At 35.7% G+C, this 25,033-nt stretch overlaps 1 protein-coding gene across 10 annotated transcripts in view; it reads left to right on the top strand.

The window, feature by feature from the left end:
• QKI (QKI, KH domain containing RNA binding) overlaps positions 1-25,033 on the top strand; it is a 151,096-nt gene that overhangs the window by 58,344 nt on the left and 67,719 nt on the right. For all 10 annotated transcript variants that reach the window (XR_012496815.2, XM_074333801.2, XM_074333797.2 and 7 more), the window contains exon 3: positions 2,353-2,469. Coding sequence is in view for 9 of the 10 variants with exons in the window: in XM_074333801.2 (XP_074189902.1) it covers positions 2,353-2,469 (117 nt within the window). In the remaining variant the exon portion in view is untranslated. The remainder of the gene's footprint in view (positions 1-2,352; positions 2,470-25,033) is intronic.

Raw genomic sequence — 25,033 nt, 5'->3', positions numbered from 1 at the left:
CTTCTTTTGGGAATATAAAGTGTGCAAGCATTTTAGAAAATAGTTCAGCGCTATTTACTAAAGTAGTTATGTTTGGATATTATCTTCTTTTAGCAGAGGTCTTTTCCCTGAAGGAGCAATCATGTGTCCTTTTTCTTTGTTTTATGTCTTTTGTATTGTCTTTTCCATGTTGGAGTCTTTTCAAGCTTCTGTTCACAAACTGGGCTTGCCCACTGCAGGCTTCAGTTTGAGGTGATCGCCTGAAGCATCAGTCTTTGAGAAGGGAGCCAAATGCTGGAACCTGAAAGTGATTTCTCTGGGGCATTTCAGTTTTTCTAGAGATGGAAATTCGAGCCTGTTAACTACAAGTTAGATGCCTCGCTGTTGGTGTTTTTTTGGCAGGGATGGGTCAGTTGTTCTGTATATCATTTCCACCTTTTCTTTCCAGTTTTCTGCAGCACTCAGTGTCTGAGTGTCAAGTTTCTTTGGAGTTCTGTTAGGCAAATATGCTTCTGATTACCCCCTCTTCCATAGACATTCTAAGCTCAGTTGTTGAATGAGGGCCTGAGGCTTCCGAAAGTGGATTTGAGGCGGGTTTGGTAGGCTAGTAATTGTCCACTTTGTGCCAGACCTCGTGTCGGACCTTTGATACATATTGTGCTATACACACTTGCAGTGCAGCCCTCCCTGCAGCTCTACCAGATGGTCGGTGTTCCCTCCATTATATAATTGAGGCTTATTTGATGTGACTTTTCAACCCCTAACCATTATTTAGTGTTAAGACTTGGATACCAGTTGGGATCTATGTGCTTTCAGAGTTTAAATACTTAACCATAGTTTAGAACTTGAGTTTATTCAGATTGGAGGTGTAGCAAAGGGATTCTAGGTTGGAAGCAAGTGCTTTGTCAAAATGGATGACATCTGGTTTAGGTTGGGTAAAGAGGTCAAGTACTATATGCTGAGGAACTAGGAAAGGAACACCCCCCCCCCCCCCCGAAAACTTGTTAAGAAATTCATAAAGACTCTTGATTTTATTTCAACTTAATATTAAAAAATATTTTATTTTTGAATATAAAGACATGGTTCAGGCAAATTTCAGGATTTGGGATCTTATAGAGCTAGAGCAAATGCTTACAGGATCAAAGTTAATGAGTCTTAACTTGGGATGGAAAAAGTTATATCAAGGTCTCCTGGTGGAAAAGGGCTTTTTCCCAGCTGTACACGTGAACTATACATCTTTCATTTACGATCACTTTTGTAAGGGCTGACAATCCTGGTGAGCAGCTTCAGGAGGAAAGGAACAGCCACTGAAGAAGTGCTCTCGCTTCTTAAGCCTGACAGCAGTGAATTCTAGCATATTACTTTTGTGCAATGACGTAACAGTGGATCAAATGCCAGAAAAAATAGGAAGCCGTAAGCATGAGAATCATTACCTATTTGATTGGACAAATAAATCACCCACACATTTTTGTGGAGGTGAGGGTAAACACTCATTTTTGTCTTTTATGCAGATGACGTGAATGAGGAGAACATTTACTTTTGAATGTTCAGTGTTAATCTTTTCTTCACATTGGCCATTTTTTCTCTCTAAAAAATAAACTATATGAATACTAGAAGTTTTTGTTGTGGGATGGTAGTTCTTTATTTATACAGTTGTTTGTACTACTGTCTTATTCATGAAAAGAGTTAAGCGTCCTTGGAAAAATAGTAGTATAAGTTAAAGGTAGACATGGAAAAAGAAAGGAAATTAAGGGTACAGATATAAAATTTTGCAAGGAATGTGATGAAAACGTATATACTTTCAAGACTTGAACATTTAGGGTAGGGTGGAACTCAAATTTGACCATCAGATTCTGAAAGCCAACCTAGAAATACAATCTCTCTGAACAGTTGCTTTGGAGAAAATACAACTTTACTTGTTAGATAAATAACAGGAATTTTTCCCAAGGATTTCAGTTAAAATAAGCAATTACTATTTAACATAATGAACAGTTCCCTGAACACTGTCATTACAGAGAGTTTTGTAGAAGAGATTTGCTTTGTTGGCTGGCATCCAAGATTTTGTCAAACTCTTTAATATGCTCTGGTTTAGATTACATGTTGATGGACGATTCAGTATAGTACCTCTTTTAGGTGGATTGCAGTGTTCCTAAATTCATAATTTATTTGTGTGTGTGTGTGTAGAAATTTCATGCTAAACAATAAGCTATTGTAATTATCCCCTTGAAAATTTGGCAAGAAATTCATAAGGACTCTTGATTTTATTTCAACTTAGTGTTTAAAAATATTTAATTTGAGAAAGTAGATATTTAAAAATAATTTCAGCTATTAATTCAAGCAAGTGAATAATGTATGGTGACTTTTTTTTTCCAGTTTAATTTTGTTGGGAGAATCCTTGGACCTAGAGGACTAACAGCTAAACAGCTTGAAGCAGAAACAGGATGTAAAATAATGGTCCGAGGCAAAGGCTCAATGAGGGATAAAAAGAAGGTAAGTCCTTAAAGATGCAGACAAGTCTTTATGTGAATAATTTACTTAAACTTTTGCACTCTAATAAGATATACTGATCTTTTGTATATAAAGCCCTAGGCATGCATTATTTCATGTTAGAAACTTTTGAACGTCTTAAAAGATTTTTTTTTGCCTTGTTAATTATCATTTTTCATTTAGCCAACTAAAGTATCACTCAGTCCGTCATGTTAACTTACTTTGGTATTTACACTTGAGAGGCTGCCTATTTGGGAGTAGACTATAATGTTGTATAACTAAAATTTTGAAAAATCTAAAATATTTCTTTTGATAAGATTTAAGTGAGAACAGTCAAGTGAATAACTTGAATGTATGTCAGATCATTGGGAGAGTTAATAAACAGAAAAAAAAAGGCTTATTAACTAGCTATATGAAACTCATTTTGGATTTCACCATTTTATATTGATCATAAGTTTTGTCGACATTTTACTTTAAAGTGTATTGTTTCTGTTTTTTTGTTTTTTTTCTCCTGCTAGTTCTTGTTTTTCCAGTTTAATTAATAAAGATGTAACCACTTTAAATATTGTTTTTAGGTAGGTTTTATTTCACTTTTTTTTTAATCCTGTGATACTATGAGGCAGAATACTTTTGAATTTCTGTTTGTATAAAAAAATGTTTGAATTAAAAAATAATCTAGATTCTGATTGCCAAGGATTAAATTTATTGTTAGGAAGGATTTCTTTTTTTATAACACATTGCCATGAAAGGACTATCAAATGATAGACCTGTGGTCAGCTTATGTTGGCACGTGTGCATTGATTGAGTTGCTTTGTGGAGCTCATGGAATGAACACCAGACCTAAAAGGTATCCTGACTTCATTCTGTTATGCTGCTTCTTGAGCTCCCCACCTCGTTTCATTAAAGTCTCCTGTAAGATGACTGGATCTCCATCATTTTCTCTCCCTACAGATAAACAATGATGTAGTAGCTAAGAAGTTGGGATAGAAAGTCCTCATTGATATTATCTTTTAATCTTACTATAAATTTTTCTTGTCACCTGAGTTTAAAGGTTCTTTGAGGCAAGCATGTGAGTTCCCCTTGAGTATATTTAGATGTTGTATTTAAAACAGTTTTAATTAAGATTTTAAAAATTAACTTTTAGATTCTGAATCAACTGGGTGGCAATCTTGTATTGATTGCCACACAGTTTTCGTTTTAGTTTCCATGTTTGCATGTACAGTAAGTAGAGCTAATTTAATAGCCTCAGGACAATGAGATGAAGACTACTGAAGACTAATCTTCACCAAAAGACTAGTGTGTCCATTAATTAAACAAGTTATTCTTATCAGTCAGTGAACAGAACATGTTTCTCTCTTTCCTTAGCTTTTGCTAATTCTGTAGTCATGGCCTCCGTTTCCTCCCGTCATGCACTCTCACTGCGAGGGGGAGAGCGTAGACGTGCGAAGGGAGAAATCATGAATCCTCTGTCCAATTGGGGTTAAATTTGTAACCTGAACAACATCTCCTGCTGTCTGTGGCAGGAGGACAGAATGGTTAGGAGAGTGAGCTCTGTGACCAGGTTGCTTAGGTTTCCGTCTTGGTTCTGTCACTTAGCAGCTTTGTGACCTTGGACAAATTACTTAATCCCTTTGTGGTATATAAAATGGGACTAGTAATGTCACTTATCCCTTAGGGTGGTAGTGAGAATTGAATTAGTCATAAAGCACTTAAACAGTTTTGGCACATAGGAAATGATCAATTAATGTTAATGATTGTTAAGTTTTATCTTAAGACTATTTGATAGTTGTTTTGTTTCTCCAGTGGATGGTGTGTTCATATTCTGTCTTGTCTGCTTTGTTCTTAACCATAAGTAGAAGCTGTTCACATATTTTATTTTCAATTTGTACTGCTGTCTACTGAAATTTAAAAAAGCTTACAGATTATACATATACATGTAAGCAACAATATTGAAATAAGACACCAAAAATTTGGCTACAGATTACATTTTTAGTTTTATTAAAAGCTACAGATGTACATACTTTGGGCATATCAAAGTTAATTTGAATGGCCGCCTTATGTTTGATATTAATGATATATGGATTCTGTGAAGAATTTATAGATTTATAACACCAGAAGTGTCTTCTGTAACCTTAAGTCTATTGCACCCAAGAAATTAACCAAATCACCTTGATTTTTGCTGTAGTTTATTCACTGAGCTCTTAACAATGTTAATAAAAGTGAGGACAAAATGGAAAGTACTACCTTTTGTTAGTTGGCTGTTAGTTTGAGAAAGACCATAACAGACAAATGGAGACAAAAAGGATTGATGGGAGTAATAAGGCTGATTGAGGTGTATTTCAGGTGTTTCAAAGGAGAAACACCTTGTCATTTGGCTTTAAGCTTTTCTGCAGAGTTGTTGATTTATGTAAAAGTGGAGGAAGCTAGAAAATAAATCTTAATTTACTGATTGCCCTAAAATATTACGATGGAAATGCTGTTTGCTGATCTGTATTCTTCACGAGACAGGTAAACGCAGTGAGGGCAAGCCATGTCAGTTCTATGGAGTATTTCCTTCATGGATGATGAGTACCCGGCATAGAGTAGGACCTGGAAAACATACTGGGGAAAGGAATAAATGTGTTGTTTAGGTAATAAATGACAGGCATAGATGTCCTTCCTCTCGGACCCCCCATAACAGATTTGTAAATAGAGAAAACTATAAACCCTGTGTGCTTTTAATTCTTGTGGGAAGATGAGCAGCACTATATCACTCTAAGCTGCTGGTGCTGGTGTGAAGCAAGGGAGTGAATATGCCACTTTAGTTTTCGTTCTCTTGGATTGATGTTACATCAGCATTATTGATGGGCCCATCGGAGTTGATTTTTGAATATAAATGCCCAGTGAAATAGTGCTGAGTAACCTCATGGAACCTAAGAGCAGGAACTGTCGTCAGACTTCCTGAGAGACTGGTCAGAGCTGGGAAAGCTTGTCTGTCCCAGGCATCATGTGGCAGTGCTGATCCCTAGCAGGCCGACTACTCCTGTCTCTCGTGTTCAGTCTGTGGTAACGGCGTCTGCAGGTGGAACGCAGCGTTTTGTGGATAGCTGTTTTGATTCGTAGAGTGTACTTTGTATCCTGCATTAGTCTAAGTATTAGGTTGGGGCAAAAGTAGTTGCGGTTTAAAAGGTTGAAAATAATTGCAAAACCGCAATTCCTTTTGCACCAACCTAATACATACACTTAATCTGAGTTTTATTATTCCCATTTTGGAAGAGGAAACTGAGGCCCAGGCAAGGTTGAGTATTTTGCCAAAAGTCAGATGTCAAAAAGCAGTCAAAATTTGAGCCTAAATCACGTATTCTATCCTGTGTTGTGCCGTCTTCTAATTATAAACCATTTATAAGAGTAATACCAACTCCAAAAATATTAGGAGAAATTGAATATTGAGTATTCTAAACTTTACTGTGACATCAGTATGAGTATATTTTGTAAAATTTCTCTAAGCTTTTTGTCTTTTTCCCCTCAGTGATAGTATATTTTTCAATTTTTCTGTGTATCATTCTTTTGATTTTCACAGGTCCTTCCTTTAGGAATCATTTAATCCCTTGTTTTCTGATAGAAAACTATATACTTGAGCAGATTAGAGATGCTAGAGAATTAACTTTGGGAAAAGTGATCGATTTTTTCGTAGTTTTTCAGTGGAGGTAGCAGAGAGCTGCCGAAGCCACATGCAGGGCTGTGGGAAAAATGTCTCATACGGTCCACCTTCAAAAAATAGAGGTGGCAGCCAGCTAGTTGCCAGGATAGCAGATGAAAACATGTAAGTCATTAAAACAGAAGTGTTTCGTGCATAATCAGATACTTGATCAATTATTGTGGAGTGACGGTTATTATTAAAGTGGTAAATGAAGTCCACTGTTGGGAATCTATATGAATGGTCTTTGTAGGGACGCTCTTTGGAGATTTGTCTTATCCAATCCCTTGTCATAAACAGGTGGGGACTAATGTTTGTGTTTCTGCTCCCCACTCCCACCCCATGGCCAGAAATGTTGATGGGTGAAATGTGTAGTTGATGAAAGCCAGGTCAGCCAAATGTGGTGTCTTCTGGAAATTTCCAGTGAGACTCAGCAGTTTCTAGTTAAAGCTCTTTGCTGGAAATGAAGGGATGCCCACTCGGGATCATTGGCTGTTCCAGGATGGCTAGGAACAATGGCCAGATGGGACCAACTCCCTCACACTGCATGCACGGACTTACTAAGACTGAACAGCCTCGGGATCATTTTACTCTTCTAGAAGGAATGGAGGCTGAAGGAGGTGAATGAAGTAACTTATGCAGTCCCTCATTTCTAAATAATGACTGTGGTAAATATAACATATCTCATTAGACATTCAAATTCAGCAATACAGGGGCCAGCCCGGTGGCTCAGGCGGTTGGAGCTCCATGCTCCTAACTCCGAAGGCTGCCGGTTCAATTCCCACGTGGGCCAGTGGGCTCTCAACCACAAGGTTGCCAGTTCAATTCCTTGAGTCCCGCAAGGGATGGTGGGCTCTGCCCCCTGCAACTAAGATTGAACACGGCACCTTGAGCTGAGCTGCCCCTGAGCTCACGGATGGCTCAGTTGGTTGGAGCGTGTCCTCTCAACCACAAGGTTGCCGGTTCGACTCCTGCAAGGGATGGTGGGCTGCACCCCCTGCAACTAACAATGGCAACTGGACCTGGAGCTGAGCTGCGCCCTCCACAACTAACACTGAAAGGACAACAACTTGAAGAGCTGAACGGCATCCTCCACAACCAAGATTGAAAGGACAACAACTTTACTTGGAAAAAAGTCCTGGAAATACACACTGTTCCCCAATAAAGTCCTGTTTAAAATATCTTAAAAAAAAAATAAAAATTCAACTGTACAGATTTTTTTAATAAAGTTTTAATTCCGTTTTTAACTTTGCATTTGTTTTCCAAATATATTTGACTATAGTCTCTTTCAGAGATGTCCCTATATCTTCTTAAGAAACTATAGTGTTTTGTGGAATATGATTTAGGAAACATTAGCGAGGCATATTGTATAATTGTAAACATAGGCAGAATTTTATAACTTTTTACATGCTACTGTTCATGTACATTATGCACTTTTCTTAACTGTCTCTTAGAGCTTTATTTTTTTAAGGTTAATATATATATATTTTAATTAGTCTCTTAGAGCTTTATTTTTTTAAGGTTAATATATATATTTTAATTAGTTAAAATATATATATATATTTTAATTTTTTTAAGGTTAATATATATATTTTAATTAGTGATGTTTTTTGGAAAAGTTGAAAAGTACAGATCTGGAAAAAAATTTAAAGGTACCTGATTCTGTCACTCTAGATCCTATTGTTGACAATTTTGGTATGTATTCTTGTAGATTGTTCTTTTATGCAGTTATATGCATGTTCACATGTGTTACAGAAAGTGGATATTATACATGATGCTTTATAATTAGCATTTTCTCCTGCAACTCTGTCTCCTGTCCTGTGTTAATTCACCACATAATTGAGCTTTATAATGTCCTTTGTGCTGTGATAGGAAAGCACACTTACAGGACTTTCCAAGGCAATGTAGATAGCAGTGTGCAAAAATCAATTTGCTTCATTTGGGGGTGGCTTAGACTTTTATTTTAATGAAAGATGTTGCTGTTGTTTCAACACTTGGAAAGATTAAATTAGTACAAATTTCTGGTGGACATATTAAAGTGGCTATGATGTCTGGTGACATAACATCAAGTACAAGCATGCTTCCAAACAGCCTATTTTATTGCTCTTGTTGAATACTTAGCTTCCTGACAACCTTTTACATTGGTGTAGTTCATTTTTCAAAAACAAAACAAAAAGCAACTTTCATCCTGGTAAATTTTAAACAATATTTACTCATCACCCAGTGTCAGCACTGCCTGTCCCCCTTCCATGTGTGTCCTCACCTCCCCTTCTGCCCTCCGGATGATTTGGGGAGCAGATTCATCTGTGAATATTGTATTAGGTGTTGCTAAACTAGAAAGGGTCTTTGCTATTGTGTTTGTTTTTTATCACCAAAAAAATTTCTTCATGTCATCAGATATCTAGTCAGTGTTCATAGTTTCTCTTTTGTGTAATAAGTGTGCTCCTAAAACAGCTTGTTTGAATGGCACCAAACGAGGCTGTATGTACACTGCCTTTGGTTGATGAGCTCTGCCATCCTTCTCAGCCCCATCGCTCCTTGCAGGCTATTTGTAAAGGAGCTGTTATTTGTCCTGAAGAATTCCTGTGCATTTTGCTGATTGCATTTTTGTGGTGGTGGTTAGCACTCTGTTCCTTGGATTTCTTGTAAATTGGTAGCAAGAAAGGTTTAATCACATTCAGAATTTCCTGCCCTCTTTTCCTCGTTTTCTTTCTTCCTTTTGAAAGAATATTTCACAAGTAGCGTTGTTGTGGCAGCACGTAAAATCTAGGTTCTTCCTCTCTTTGATTTGAGCAATCGTTGATTGGTTTTCAAGCTCTGTTTCAGTAGGAGTGGCAAAATAGCTATATCCTGTTTTCTTCATTAGTATTAGCTAGATTTACTTTTGTGGCAGAAGCTGAATAAAGGCCCAGTTCTTTATTCACTAGTTTTAAAACAGTAGTAAATTGGTTCGTGGGAATCCTCCAGAGGTGAAAAATGAGTGTTGTTTTCTTTTGAGTATCATTATGAATGCATTTAAACAGTTTTGATGTGTTTCAGTTCTTTGCAGTTAGTGTTTTTAACTAATGATTGTGTTGTTTGGCCTGTGGGAGCCTCTTCAAGTTCACTTATTCGTCCTTTTGACACCATCCCAGTAGTTGGCTAGTAACTCTGCTTTCTGGTGTAATATGACAGTCCAGGCTCATCTTGTAAGATTTCTTCCCCAGACTTGGAATCAGTTATTTCTTTAGGAAACCCTGGTTACTATTAGTGAAAAGTAGTATTTCGGGACTGCATTCTGGGCTGTAGTGGTGTTCATTATTTGTAGACCTTTTCAACACAGCTGTGTAGGAGGTATTCTCTCATATAGATAAATTTTTACAAGTTCATTCTCATTCAAAATCAAGACTAGTGTTTTATTTAATTGGTCTTGTATCTGTATTTTCTTTCTTTCCTACTGAAAATCCTGATTCCTAATGACACAAAATAATGATTCATTTACTTTATTCTAAAATTTATGAAACATCTCAGAATAACAATGCAAACACTACAACCAACAACATCGTCAGTGAAAACAATTTTTGTGCAGTTCTTGTTTTTAGGGTATATTTCACTTGAGATACTAATTACTATCTTTTAAAACTATAGTTTGTCGGTGTATAACAGTTAATGCCATCATATGGATGGATCTACAGTCAAACTCATTTGTTGTACTTGCTTTTCTGGTTTTAAGAATTACTTAAATTATTTCCTGTTACTTATATAATAAAATGTTTACATGGTTCCAAAATCAAATGTACAAAATAGGAAATTTTCAGAGAAGCCTAGCTTTTATCCCTGGTTTCTTTATTTCTCTCCTTGCCATTTGTTTAAACATTTTTATGTAGTTTTTGGTTTATTCTTACATATCTTTTTTTGACATAAAAAATTACGGAAGTATAACAGTTGTGTGTTTTATATGTGTGCAATTTCTCACTCATTTCATAGATCATTATATACTGTACACCTTTCTACATTTTGTTTTATATATTTTTTTTTTTACTTAGCATACTGTTGAGATCACTTAATGAGAGTATAGAGACAATCTATTTATTTTAATAACCACCATATTTCATTGTGTGAATATGCAACAAATTTTTCCAGCGTTCCCCTATTGATGGACATTTGGATTGATTCTAGCCTTGGCAGAGTGTTGCATTGAGTAGTAGCTTTTATAAACATCTTTGCATGTACTTGATAGTTTTTGGTTAGAATTCTAGAAGTTGTATTGCAATATGTAGTTTTGATAGCTAGAGCTGAATTCCTCTTTCTAGGGGTTCTTGTTTTACTGTGAGCAATGTATGAGAATACCAGTTTCTTAACAGATTCGCCAGCAGATTTAAACTTTTACTGAGAGTGGTTCATAATGAGTATACCACTATAGATGTAGGAGAGAAGTTAATTATGTGTAATTTATGCCTTGGGCCAGGCATTAAGACTTCATGCTCTTGTGGACTCCTTAGTTGAGAAAGGCTGTACCTTGTGAGAAATGTTTTCTTTTTTTTCCTGTCTACTTTATATCCCTGCCTTATATCCCCGCCTCCCCCTGTCATTGGTACCTTTGACTCAATGCATTGGAGAGCAGGAACCTGTACAGATTCTCTCTTAAAGTGTTAATCTTACAAATTGCATACTTTACTGAGTCTGATTGAATAGTAGTAGTAATGAGAACAGAGCAGTTGATTTAGAACAGTGCTTATGAAAATTGTAGTATCGTATAATCTCGTTTGGAAGGAAGTTATTAAGGCCATGGAGTCGCACCACCCTTGTGACATTTAATCCTGTGATATGTTAATTCCTATACTGCAAATGGCTGTTCCTCAGTTTCCATTACTTCCTATTAGTTAATTAAAAACTTTCTCAGGCAGCAAATGGCTGGGTTGCCCAAGAAATTATGTAACTGGTCACTTTGGTCAATGTTGCTCAAGCAGTAGTCTGCCGTAATCAGAAGTATCTGGACACTTACGGCAACCACTTTGAGCACCTCTCGTAATTGCAGAAGTCACATGTGACTTGTATTCATCTTTTGTTACCGGTATATATTATTACAATTTTAATGTTTTTTTCCTTAAAATGTGTGTACATTTTTTTGGTACGCTCCGTATATTGTGAGTGTCTGTGATTTTTTTTTTTTTTTTTTGACTTCAGGGAGCTTTCACCCCTAGGAGACTGATGTGTTGACAGTAAACTAATATCCGGTATGGTGACTGCTACAACAGGTGATGTACCTTGTGCTGTGGGAAACTCAGGAAGTAATGAGATCTTTTGCATATTGAGAGTTTCCAGGAAAGCTAGAGAGGATTGGATGGAGCAGGAATTTACAAGCAGATGATTGGGATGGTCTTCTAGACATCAGAAATAGGATCAACTATTGTATGTCATCATGCTGATGCTTGGCCTGTTGTATTGCAGTGGAAGTTACGAGGTGTGGGGAGAAGAGGTGTAGGTATCTCAAGACAGGGCTGGGTCTGAGGATACAGGGCCTTGACCACTATGTTAAAAGATTTTTTCTTTTTAATTTTGAAAGCAGTGTATTGGGACTCTTATGTTTTAAGATAAGAAATTATATATTAATTGTTTTAAAAAGAGAACTTTGTAGTAGTAGAGGGATTAGAGGAAGAGGGAAGAGACTGAAGGCCACAAATGACCAAGTTTTAGACAGCTTTGTTTAGAAAGTTCTTCCTTGTGTTGAGATAGAATCTGTATCTTTGAAACTTAAATCCTTTAAGCTTAATTCTACTTTAAATTCAAAACAAATATATTCTCTTAACATTAGAGCCTTTGACAGTGCTTATGTCCTAAAGGCATCGTACTCTAGCTGTAAACTAATTTCCAAGTAACTTTAGACTTTTTTTTTTAATGTAATGGGACATGGCATTGAGTCAACCTCAAAAGTGATTGATTGCTTTTTTAAAACAGTTTAAATTAGCACTTTTCAAATGATCTGCAATTAAAGACCATTACAAAAAAAAAATAATCTGTTGTAAACCAATCCCTTTTGTAAAATCTAATGAAATTATCAGAGGAATGGTTTTTTTGAAAGATTTAAATTTAATCCTATTTAAAACTTTTTATGTCAACTGATACAATTATCCATTGGGAATACTGTCAAGTTTCTTCAGTGCTCTCGATTTCTGTACTTGCAGGAATACTTCAGCAGCACTGGTTTCAGTGCCAGCTTGTGGCAGGGTCTGCTGGCTCAGACCTGTCCTCTAGCTCTAGTGGCCCCTCTCTGCACTGCTGTTCCTACTTCTCACCCCTCATTTTTGTTGTATGTGTTTTAACATAAAATTCATTTTAGACTATTGACTTTTTTGTTCTCTTTCTGGTTACATGTTCATTGTGGGCTCAAGTGACTTAGCCTTGTTTTAAGAAGAGTATAAAGCAGTACAATAGCAATGCAGTGTTCATTTCAGATTGCATACTGTTTCCGTACGCTCTTGGGGCGTGATCACTGCTTTGGCCACGTTGTTAAACCTTGGAAGGACTTGAAACAAAGATTCTACTACTATTTATTAAAATTTGAGACAGTCTTTGAGGGATAAAAAGATAGATCCAATGAAAATAAATCTTTGTTTTCATTAGTAAAGTAACACTTTAAGTAACCTGTAAAACTTAAGCTAATTACTCTGCCATAGATCTAATAGCAAGATGAGTTAATTGTCCATATCTAATGAAATGAGACATGAGTTTCAGGGAAAAGGGAGAGTCCATTTTAGCACTAGATGCTGTTAATGAGCCTTTTAAAATTAAGTCTTGATTGGATTGCAGTCAATTTAGTTAAGGAATATTTGAACACCTTGTAGTTGTGTTGTATATTACAAATTTTCTTCTAGAGGGTTCGGTTCTCTGTTGACAGAATTAGTAGTATGTTGCTTGTGTATACATCATTATGCTACTTCAGTTGATTTTCTTTTTCAGAATCCTTTAACAAGGAACTTCGATTAGAAATTTTTTTTCAGCCGTATTAACGACAAATTATTAGGCTGTTTCATGAGCCATCCTATTCTATCCTAGCTTGTTTTTCCATCTACTCCTTCAGTTATGAAAGATCACCATTTAAAGAAATTATACTGTTGCTCTTTTTATTTTAAACCAAGTTAATTTATATTTTAAATCGTACATAATTGTTAAACCCTTTGCTTTTAAAGACGTGTAATTCTTAGTTTTTTTTTTTTTAAGATTTTTATTGGGGAAGGGGAACAGGACTTTATTGGGGTACAGTGTGTACTTCCAGGCCTTTTTTCCAAGTCAAGTTGTTGTCCTTTCAATCTTAGTTGTGGAGGGCGCAGGTCCAGTTGCCGTTTTCTAGTTGCAGGGGGCACAGCCCACCATCCCTTGCGGGAGTCGAACCTGCAACCTTGCAGTTGAGAGGGCGCTCCAACCAACTGAGCCATCCAGGAGCTCAGGGGCAGCTCAGCTCAAGGTGCCGTGTTCAATCTTAGTTACAGGGGGCGCTGCCCACCATCCCTTGCGGGACTCAAGGAATTGAATTGGCAACCTTGTGGTTGAGAGCCCACTGGTCCATGTGGGAATCTAATCGGCAGCCTTTGGAGTTAGGAGCATGGAGCTCTAACCACCTGAGCCACCAGGCCGGCCCTTAATTTTTTTTAAGCCACAAGTTGTCATAGGGCCAGGATGATATCACAGCCTGTGGGTCTAAAAAAATAAAAACTGTGATTATCATCATAATTGAAATGATTCATTTTGTGACTTATTTGATACTTAGAAAACAGTAAATAGAAATTATGGTTGATAGTTGGGAATGTTTTAAAAAGATCTTCATAAGTTTTTTAACAAAGTATTGGCCAATTCAAATACCTTCTAAGTATAGAGGACTAATCACTTTGTGTAGAAAATATTTTTAGGAGTCTGATGTAAAGAGAGTTTTATTTTCACCTTTGTAACTAATAAGATTAATTTTTGACTAGTAACTTGTGTTCATTTAAATTATGAGATTATCGAATAGTAAACAGGTGAGTACATGGAAGTATAAGGACACTTGAAGATGTGTAACATGACCAAGCAGTTACAGCAGCAAGTGCTTTAAAATGTTTAAGCTTTTAAACATTTAAGAAGTCTAAACTTAAGTTAAGACTTAAAAAGGGGTCACAACTTTAAAAGAAGTCACAAGTAGTTAAAGCAAATGATGTTTTACAAAGTAAATTTTTTTTCTTAATTATAAAAACCTTTCATGTTTAATGTAGAAAAAATTAGACAATACTGGTATTTTTTTAAAATCATCATCTCCATTTAGAGGTGTTATTTATTTGTTGATATGTATTTTGAAACAATGTTTTTGTGACCTGATTTATTTTACTTAAAAGTATTATATCTGTCTATGACCATAAAAGCCCATATATACTTTTTAAATTAATGGTTTTTTCTATGAAAATGTGAAAAATGTGTACATATCATTAGGATAAATATAATGGACGTGTTTTGGCAAATGTGCGTACCTGCCACATAGTTAGTACTCAGTAAATAATGTGTTTAAGTGAAGGAAGGTTTTGTCTTTTAATTTTGCTTATAATTATTGTACATAAATAATCAACTAAACAGTCAAACTGTGTTTTGTTGTGGTTTTCTGGATTCTTTTCTGGAGTCTTTAGTGTCAGACTCAGGCTTTTTCAGTCCCCAGTAGTTTATATAGATATTTGCTATTTTCTACTGTTATGTTTTATTTATTTGGTTAAATCTTACATTACAAATCATTTCCTTGTATAGGGTAAGATTGGAAATTACATTCTTAATTATTTCGCCTTTTAAAACAACTTTAATGACAAGACATTTTAATTGCTTTTGATGATTGTATACCTTACTATTTTCAATATGTGAAATGTGAAATTTAAATTTTTGAAATTCTTAATTTAGTAGCAATTTTTTTTTATTTTTTTTTTAACTTTTTAAGAAATTGTGTGTGTGTGCGCGTGCAGTGATTCAGTTTCTGGAGGAACTGGCTCTTACTGAATAGGTAAGAATTTGCCCAGGCCGTTTATTTTGTCCAGATACGTTATATTAATTACCTAATGATCTAGGAAAAGAAGGGTAAATAATGTTTTTTGTTGTTGTTTGTTTGTTTGTTTAATCTGTAGTGTTTCTAAATCACATTACCCTCATGTTTTGATAGCATGCTGTTTTTCTTCTCAGTACAGCTCTTCGGAAGGGTGACATTAAGTTTTAGTTTGCTCAAGACACTTTAGCTGTGCTTATTGTCTGGGTGTAGTTTTTAATAGTGTCTCCGTTCACTGATAGTGTCCTGGTTTGGATGACAAATCACATAGTCACCCTCAGATTTGGCACCGGTTTGGTGTTTATTCAACTTTCTTCTACAAAACAACATCGCTAATAAATCTGCTTTTGTATTGGGTGTCATGAGATTTGTTACGGAATGATACTGTGGACTTAGGAAAATTTTGATATGAAATTAAAATGTTACCTTTAATATGTCAGTTTCAAAGTGCTGCTGCTCTTCGAATGAGAACTAATGCCTGTATACTTGGTGAAAATAAGTTATGGAAAAAATGTGTATATCAGAGAAACATTCTGTCCTCTGGTACTTCACGTCCTGCATATTTGTTCTTTACTAGTTTGCTTTCACCAGCAGCCATAGTGAAAAAATATATACTTGGGACTTTTATCCATATTCATCTACATGTATGACTTATTTTGGACCAGTATGCAGTAGATAGGCCAAACCTAGCCTGGATGCAGCGAGTGCATTTCATTGGCAGTAAAGATGTGAGTACTGTCAGACTCATCATTTTTGTGGAATTAGCTTTTGATGAAATGATTAGGTGAAAAAGAAAAACACTTCATCAAGCTGGAAAAGAAGTCTAGGTTCCATTGTGACATTAAGTGCCAGGCTTGATGAAAATTTTTGAAGCAGTGTTAGTAGCGTCATCATGCCCAACCAAACGTGGTTTTGTTTCATCATCACCAACAATGCACATTTAAGTTACCTGGCAAATAATACAGCTAAGTCCATTATCTCCTTCATACAGTGTTATTCTGGAGTATCTTCTATTTTGTCAGTGCTGTCTCATCAGCTTCTAAAAAATGAAGCCATTCTTAATTGCCCCTACGCATGTTTATTCACATGCTTTCTCCCACCTAAAATAGCGTTTTACTTTTCAAAGTTTATTAAATAATTTAGTAAGTTTTTTCCCCTACTCTGGGACAAAACTGGGAGGTTCTTGTTCTCATAGAGCTAAAGTTAGAGAGGAAGACAGAAGATAGGTAAGTAAATGAACAAGACTGTTTTCGATAGTGGTAAGTGCCATGAAAAGAATAACATGAGGTGCTATGTGTCACCAGTGTGGAGTGCTTTTAACTATGGTGGCCAAGGAGGGGCTGTGTGAGGAGATGACCTCTAACCTCTGACAAGGGGGCGCAAAGGCACTCAGAGCAATGAGATTGAACTGGCCTAGGAATGACAAGGTCACTGTGGGTGGAGAAGAGTGGCAAGAAATGGTGGAGTGGTATTCTCTGTCCACATCTCTCTGTGCAATGTGGGAAGGTGTTTGACTTTTGCTGGAAGGCAGTGGAGGGTTTGAAGCAGGATTGGCATGATATGATAATTTTTTTTAAAGAATTGTCTCGACACAATTAGAGAATGGATTGTAAAAGGGTGTGTGGGGGGATGTGGGTAAGAGTTGAAGCAAGGGGATTTGTGAATAGGTGCTTGCACTTAACTGAGATGGGAGAGATGGCGGTGGCGGTGTGGACTTGGAACTTGCTTGCAGATTCACTTTATTCCAGCGCTATCAGCGTTCTTCATTCAGCCTTTGCTACTCTTCCTTCGCTGAATTTCCAAAGCACTTGTTCTCTAGATATACAGTTTAATCTTTAATTATACTGTTTGTTTCTGTTTCCTTACCCAGGCTGCATTCTCCAAGAGCAATAATTTATATTTTTGATTTGTTCAATGAAGTGTGGACGTAAATGGTGCCCATTAAAAAATTACATTCTTTTACTACAGAATTTTTGTCAGCCAGCTTCCTGAATTTTCCAAAGTATAGGAGCATTGAATAGATAACGCAGGGGAAACACTTGAAAAATTTACTTAAGTATAAATAACTGACACATGACAAGTTACAAAAAAACAAAAAGACAAAGAAAAAGCCAACAAGGCACTTTGTAATAAGGTAATTAAATAAGACTTGAAGTTTAGAAGCGAAGTTGAAGTTTAAAGCCTAAAAGTAAAATTAATTGCCAGGGTAGAGACAGTCTGTGAGTACATTTTGCAGGAATGTTAATGGCCATATTAGTTTTTCAAGTCATGCCCACAGAAGAACATCAGGTAACAGTTTTGATCTTCTTCAAGAGCACATGTTTTTACTCCCCTCCCCTCCAGAATATACATGATTCTTCTCCACACAAACACCTGCAAATAGCTTATAAAACCCATAAAGTAAAATGAAAAGAGTTTCTCAGGTAAATAGTTGGAATACTTGGCAATACTTTTTTTATTCTGTTAACAATGGGTGTCATTTAATAGAAGGTTTTAAATTGTATGTTTAAAAAAAATTACAACAAATTTCTCAACAGGCCTCGAAGTAACCCTAAACAATGTGAATTGGGGTGTGTTCTTTTCTTTGTCCAATCACTGTGTCTCTCCATCCTGCACGCAAATACACATGCACTGGGTTGGCAAGAGAAATTTATTCCAGTGATGTGTTTTGAATGTTTTTAACATTTTAAAAAACCCAGGGCATTTGAGGCAGAGATAGTTTTTAGACAATAGCTGTTTAATGAGTTGCTTGTGTATACAAGAGGAGAGAATGGGCCTGATTGCTCACAATCTCATGTTTGAAAAAGTATTTTTCCGGATCTCATGCATTTGCATATCTAATTGCTGTGTAATCAAAACTAAGTGAACTGTAACTACTTGAAACTAAAACGAAAGGCAGTCAGCTGTTCTGGGAGGAGGGGAAACCCCTTTGCATACAAGTTGGCCTGGATATGAGCATTACGCTCTGCTTGTGTTTAATTATAGGTGTCTGGCTGAGCTGTCAATGTATGCTTGTGTAATCCCGAGGAGAATGTGACCCTGAAACACCAGCTCTGCCTGCATTGTGGTAACAGGCATTGGCTCTGACAGAGTTAGCATTCATTGTATATTTTGGTGATAAGGGATTGTGCCAGAATGGCTGGTAATTACCTGCTTTGTTTCATATGGAAAAGTAGTGGTTCCACACTTTTCTTCTTATCAGTGACAGCACTCAATTAAAACGTGTTTTAAGCAGCCATAATGCCCTCGTTTATCAGTTGGGAAGACAAGAGATGAAGAAAATTAACTTGACTTTCCAGCTGTTTTTGGGTAGCTTTGTTTTTGCTAGATCTTTTGAGAATAGAAAACTACCCCAAGATGTGCCCTTTAGGCTTCAATAAACTTAAAATTTTTATTTTATTCTTGCTGCCTTGTAAAAGAGTTAAGAGAGATATTCTTTATATTCTTAAATCGCATTTGGAAGTTTTTTAGCCACTGATTAGCAGTTTCAGGCTAGTGAAAGTTTTTTTTTTATATTTTACTCTTCTGAATTTCTAAATCGAATGCAAGTTTCAAGTTTAAAATTTCGGTGTGTTTTTTTTTTGTTTTTGTGGGGTTTTTTTTTGGTTTTTTTTTCTTATCAAATATGTAAATCACCTGTTTGTTTGGTATCAATTCACTTTCCTAATTTGGGTCTTTAATATGTGTAATTCGGGTAATGGAATAACAGCTAAGGACTGCTGTGGGAAGACTACAGGTAATGTGTGGAAAGGGTGTAAAAGCATATACCCATTCTGTGTGCTGTTTCATGCTACTCGACTCAGTGCCAGTTCTTTTAATGTTTGTTTCTGAAATATTTTCCTTTTGAAAATGTATTTATAAATGTATACAGTAAACTGCCAACATGTATGTTTTTCTGTGCTCTGCCTTTGTCAGGCACTCCGAGCCAATGAATACTGGTATGCAGAGTGGAAAACACGCCTACATATACATGCCTCAGCATAAAGCGTCACATCACAGTTCTGCGTTGTGTGTACTTTACTCTGCTTTGATCTCTCTGCCATTTGGTCTTTGTCCTTGAAATTACTTTTGACCTACAACACATGCTAATGAAAGATGTGTAAGTTACAGTTTTGAATAGTATACTGAATGATAAAATGAGAGATTTAATGAGAGTTCTGGGTAGCTTCAGGAAAGAAAACTAACAGAGGCTAACGGTCAGCAGGGATATGTGGCCTGGGAGAATTGACCAAAGATAGCTGGAAAAAACAGGATTTGGAAAGTACTGAATCATTATAGTAGTCAAAATGGGGAGGGACAGAGAAACATTTTCAGTGTTTTAATAAATCCAGTGTGTAAATTACATTTAAAAGCAATGTACTTTGCTATCATAGTTAGCCTGTATGGAACTTAGGGGTGGAGATGATTTATTGTATTAAAAACTGGACATCTAAGCTCCTAACATTCTGAAGAAAATAATATTTGCAGTCATACCCAAAATTTTTATATTACTGTTAAGGTATGGAAGGAAGTAGGGTAGACATTATTGGTTTATAGCAGTTTCTTCTTAAGGTTTATTTTGGAAATGCAAGGTTGGTTAAGTTGGGAATTTTTAATAAAATACTAATTGAAAACTAATCTTTGGGGGAGGCAATTGGAAAATACTTTTGAACTTACTAAACTTATATATATAAATCTAAAGTTGCTTCTTGATCGTTTAAACTCAGACTAGAGAGCCCGTTCAGCCTGGGACCAGAGTTAAAATAAAGCACTAGGATTGAACAATACAAAGTGTTTGGCACTTAGGTGAAACTTTATGATTTCTCTAGGAACGCCTGATATTTGTGCCCTCTTAAATGTTTTGTGCTTCAAAAGGAACTCCAGTGTATTTCGAATTTAATAGAAAAGAAAAAAAGATTATTCTATTAAGATGAACTTTGAAATTTATATTGTCATTGTCATTTTAAATGTAACTTTATACGTAAATTCACTAATGTTTCCTCCCCTTTTAAAAAGCTTATTACTTTTGAATCCAAATACTTTTAAGCTTTATTTTAAAAACACTGCTTATTCTTCTTGGCCTTCGGAAAATTGTTTCCTAATAATTTGAGAAATAAGTTTTATATTTTAATAAACTTCATTAATTGAGAAAAAGTTATCAGAGAATTTAGTTTTTTTGAGGTTTTCCCAACTGAGTTGACATTTCTGTTGTTGGTCTGGTTACATTAATGTAGTTGAAGCATTAATGTATGAAACTATGTAATTGAGGGATCAATCATAAAATCTGAGTGTATGAGAGTTCTTTAGGTTAAAGAAAACCCTAAACCTTTTAAAGGGCATGTATAGCCACAGGAAGTTTCACTGTGCGGATGAGGAAGAGTACCCTTTTAAATCACATCATTTGTGATCTCTACAAAGTTTCCAAGTGCCTGACCTATGTTTTGGATCCTATTTGGCTCTTTTAAATCCTTTCTAAGTCTCAGACAATATATTCAGACTAAGTTGTTTCCCACTCCACTTGTCCCATACATAGCCCTATCTCCATTAAAGCACTTCGCATCGTGTGTGGTTGATTACAGAGTTATTTAAGAATGGTGACTTTGTCTTAATCTTCTCGGTAATGAGCACAGTGCCCGGCACATTGGAGACACTTAGGAATGCTTCATTAATGTGACCCTTCATCGCTGGAGCTCTTCATTTCTAACATTGAATTAATTTTCTATTTTCATACATAATTTTAGTTTTCATTGTTGTGTTTTAAGATTTATATTGCCCAGTAGCCATGTTGGTCAATGTGTATGAATTTTTTCCGCCTGTGAACCAGAAGCACAAAGCTATAAGCGAGGACTAAATGGAAGATTCACTCGGTTCTGGGATGATTAAGAGCTAGACAGCCAGGAACTTGACACTGAACTTTGGAGCTGGTCTCCCGGAAGTAAACTGGGCTTTGGGGTGGGCTAAGCCACTTAGGAATAGAGGCTAAAAGCTGTGACTTCCACCTAGGAAATGTTCCTGGTGGCCAAAAGGAGGAGAGATAGTATTGTAACTAGAACTAGGGCCAAGCTGCCTGCTGATCTGAATACTGGGTTATTGCTGTCCTTCCGGAAAAATGAGCTTCGAAATAACTCGAGGCCTTCTGTTTTCAGTAATGAATTAATAAATTCATATCAGACTGACTGACCTGCACAGAGTTCTACAAGGCCCACAGCACTGGGGAATGAATACAAGCAGAGCTAGAATGGAGTTAGCCCTTTAGCCCTTGGGGGAGGGAAGTTTGTACAGTGAATGATGGTTTTCTGTGTGTGTGTTTTTGTTTTTGTTTTGGTTGTTTTTTTTAGGAGGGCACAACTCACAGTGATGCGGGGATTGGACCGGCAACCTTGGTGCTACCAGCACCACGCTCTAACCAGCTGAGCTAACCGGCCACCCCCAGTGAATGCTTTTGCCTGGCTTTTAGCCTGGGGTTAAGCATAGTAGATGGCACTAATTCCAACCAGGGGGAATCCCTGTTGTTGGAAAAAGTGGAATCCAGGAAGGAAAAGAGACAGAAGGAATCCCAGATTCTAGCTGACTCCTGAATTACACACATGCAGAACAGACTTAAAGGATCTTAGCTACAGATTTGAACTGAGACTGGACTTGGCACCAGCGAAACAAACTTTGTTCTGAATTGAGTCAAGACAATGACCTACTAAAAATAAAAAGAAGCCCTTAAAAGAAAACAATCCAGAATCAGCATACAGTTCAAAAGTGAAACCTGAACATGAATCACATTCTCAAAATAAAATCAACTGATACCAACTTCCAGATGTTGGAACTATCAAAATATGTATTGTAGCTGTTGCAATGATTCTCATAGAGAAGACAAAATACAAAAAGATAGGGAATCCTAGCAGAGAAATAGAAACTGTAAAAAGAACCAAAATGGAAATTTTATAACTGAAAATAGAATACCTGAAATAATAATGTTACTGGATGAATTTAACTGCTGAGGAAGGAGTATGCAAACTTAAAGATAGAGCAATAGAAACTATCATTGTAAATAACAGGAAGAGAAACAAAATTGAGGTAACAGAATAATAGCGTGTCAAGTGGTCTAACGTGTATTTGGAGACTCAGAAGAGAGAGCAAGTAAGACAGAAAAGTACTTGAAGTAATGGCACAGAATCTCACAAACTTGTTGAAAGATATAAATTTACAGATTCAAGATGCTAATCATGCAACAACCAAAATCAACACAAAAGAGACCACACTGTGTTACATTAGAGTAAAAACAGCCAGTCTTGAAAGCAGCAAGACAAAAATGATACGTTATGTACAGAGGAACTATGATACAATTAGTGGCTGACTTATCAGAAAGTAGGGTGGCCAGAAGAGAGCAAAATATCTTTTAAATGCTAGAAGACAAAAATTGTCAACCTGAATTCTATAACCATTGACATTTTGAAGTATCTTCAAAATGAAGATGAAATAAAGCCATTTTAAAATAAAAGACAACTCAGAGAATTCATTCCCAGCAGATCTGCATAACGGAAATGCTAAAGGGGAATTTTTTAGGCAAAAGAGAAATGAGAGCAGATAGAAAGTTGGTACCTAGAAATGATGAACACCAGTAATGGTAAATCTCTGGGTAAATAGACTTTTTTTGCGGGGGTGGGGAGGTTTCTGTTTTCTGTCTTAATTTCTTTATAATACATATGACTGTTGGTTGGGGGGGGGGGGGGGACATTGTCCTGTGGAGTTTTTAACCTATACATGTGTAAATATGGACCTGTATGGTTACGAGATTTCTACATATTATGTGAAGTGGTAAAATATTAATCATTAAGTAGACTTTGAAATGGTAGTGATTTATATTTAATCACCAGAGCAACCACTGAAAACAATGCACAGGAGTACAAGTAAAAAGACACTAAGGAAAAGTGAAATGGAATTATACAATATATTGCAATAGTATATTTTTAAAAGTTGGGAAGGGAAGAAGTGGAACGAAAACAGGCTACAAATAGAAAATCAGTGATAAAGTTAGTAGACCCAAACCTAATCTTATCGATATTACATTAAATAGCAATGGAAAAAAATACTTCAATGAAAAAGCAGAGACTATCACATGGATTTAAAAGTAAAATAACCCTGGCTATATACTGTGAAGTATATAGCCATACCTATAGTTATACTAAACTATAAAGTTTCTCGAGAAAATTTAAACAGAAAGGTAGTAGGTTGAAAGTAAATAGATGGGAAAAGATGTATCAAAAAACAGTAAACAGAAGGTTGGAATGGTGTAATATCAGATAAAATAGATTTCAAGAGAAAAAATTATATCAGGTAAAAGGGTATTTTATAATGACAAATCAATTTAGCAGAAAGATAAGACAATCAGATGTTCACTTAATGCAGTCATGTAATAACTCACTTAATATAGTCACTTAATGCATGAAATGAATTGACTAAACTTAAGGCAGGAATAGACAGTTCTACAATCAAATTGATATTTTAACACAACTCTATCAGCAATGGATAGAATGAGATAAAAAATTCATTAGAAACTTGGAAGATCTGAACGTTATAAGCCACCTTGACCTGTTTGGTGTTTATAAAACATTATACCTAACAAATTCACGTGTTTTTTCCAAGCACACATGGTATATTCACCAAAATAAAACATATACCAGGTGATAAGGTGGAAAATACTGAAGTTATACAGAGTATGAGCTCTGTCCAAAATGGAATTAAACCCCAAATATTTGGAAATTGAACAACATGCTTCTATGTATTCCACTGATCGTGAAATGTCTCAAGAGACATTAGAAAGTATTTTTCACTAAATGATAATGAAAATACAACATAAAATTTGTAAGATGAAGCTAAAGCAGTATTTACAGGAAAACTCTATTTGCAGACTTCCTGATTGTTTCTAGAAAATTCTATGTTATATAAAAGGTCAGTACAGCAAGAAGAGATTAGGATCTTAAATTTATAGATAACCAAATAGCATAGGTTAAAGATATATAAAGTAAAAATTGCCAGAAGTAAAAGAAGAAAAACACAAATCCACAATCATAATTTTAAGATAACTCTGAATAACTGATAGAACAAGGACACAAAAACTCAATAAGAATATAGAGGATCTGAGCAACACAACTCACAGACTTGACCTAATTTACAAAAGAAGAACATTGTACCTAACGATGGCGTAATTCATTTTTTTAAAGTCACGTGAAACATTTTGCCAGATTGGCTGTGTGCTGGGCCTGTAAAGCCTCAGCAGAGTTCAGTAGTCTGAAATATTCAGTGTGTTTCAATCACAGTGGAATTTGAGCTGGAAATTAAAAATGAGGTACAGTTTAAAGTAAAGATCTAGAAGAAAAGTAAAGTAGATCACAACAAAGATAAAAAGGAAATCAAAGCAAAACTTAATAAATAGAAAACATACTAATTATTGATTCCAGTAAAAGATGTTTGTAAATTCACAAAGTAGATAAACTTACAGAAAACTGATTAAGAAAAACAAAGCAGAACTGAATTTGATGTCATTAATTATAGCAGCATTATTTTATATACTGCCAAGGGAACAAAAGCAACCAAATAAAATGACACAAAACTTGCCTAGAATTTGTAATTATATGTAGATTTACTTAGTCCTGTCTTCATTATATTCTGTTATATATATATATATATATATATATATATATATATATATATATATATATACACATACATATACATATATATGTATATATGTATGTGTGTGTGTATGTATATATATATTCTGTTAAAAGGGAAATATATGTGAAATTCATTTCTGGGACCTTCTCAGAGAGGTCTTTTGTCAGCTTTTACTCAGTGATGTTTTCCATGTCACATGGCAGCCTGTGGTA

The sequence above is a fragment of the Rhinolophus sinicus genome, chromosome 2, assembly GCF_057876585.1.
Source record: "Rhinolophus sinicus isolate RSI-liver-muscle chromosome 2, RSI-T2T, whole genome shotgun sequence".
In the NCBI taxonomy this organism is placed as follows: domain Eukaryota; kingdom Metazoa; phylum Chordata; class Mammalia; order Chiroptera; family Rhinolophidae; genus Rhinolophus; species Rhinolophus sinicus.
Note: the sequence above shows the minus strand (reverse complement) of the source record. Positions and strands in the feature narration are given on the sequence as shown.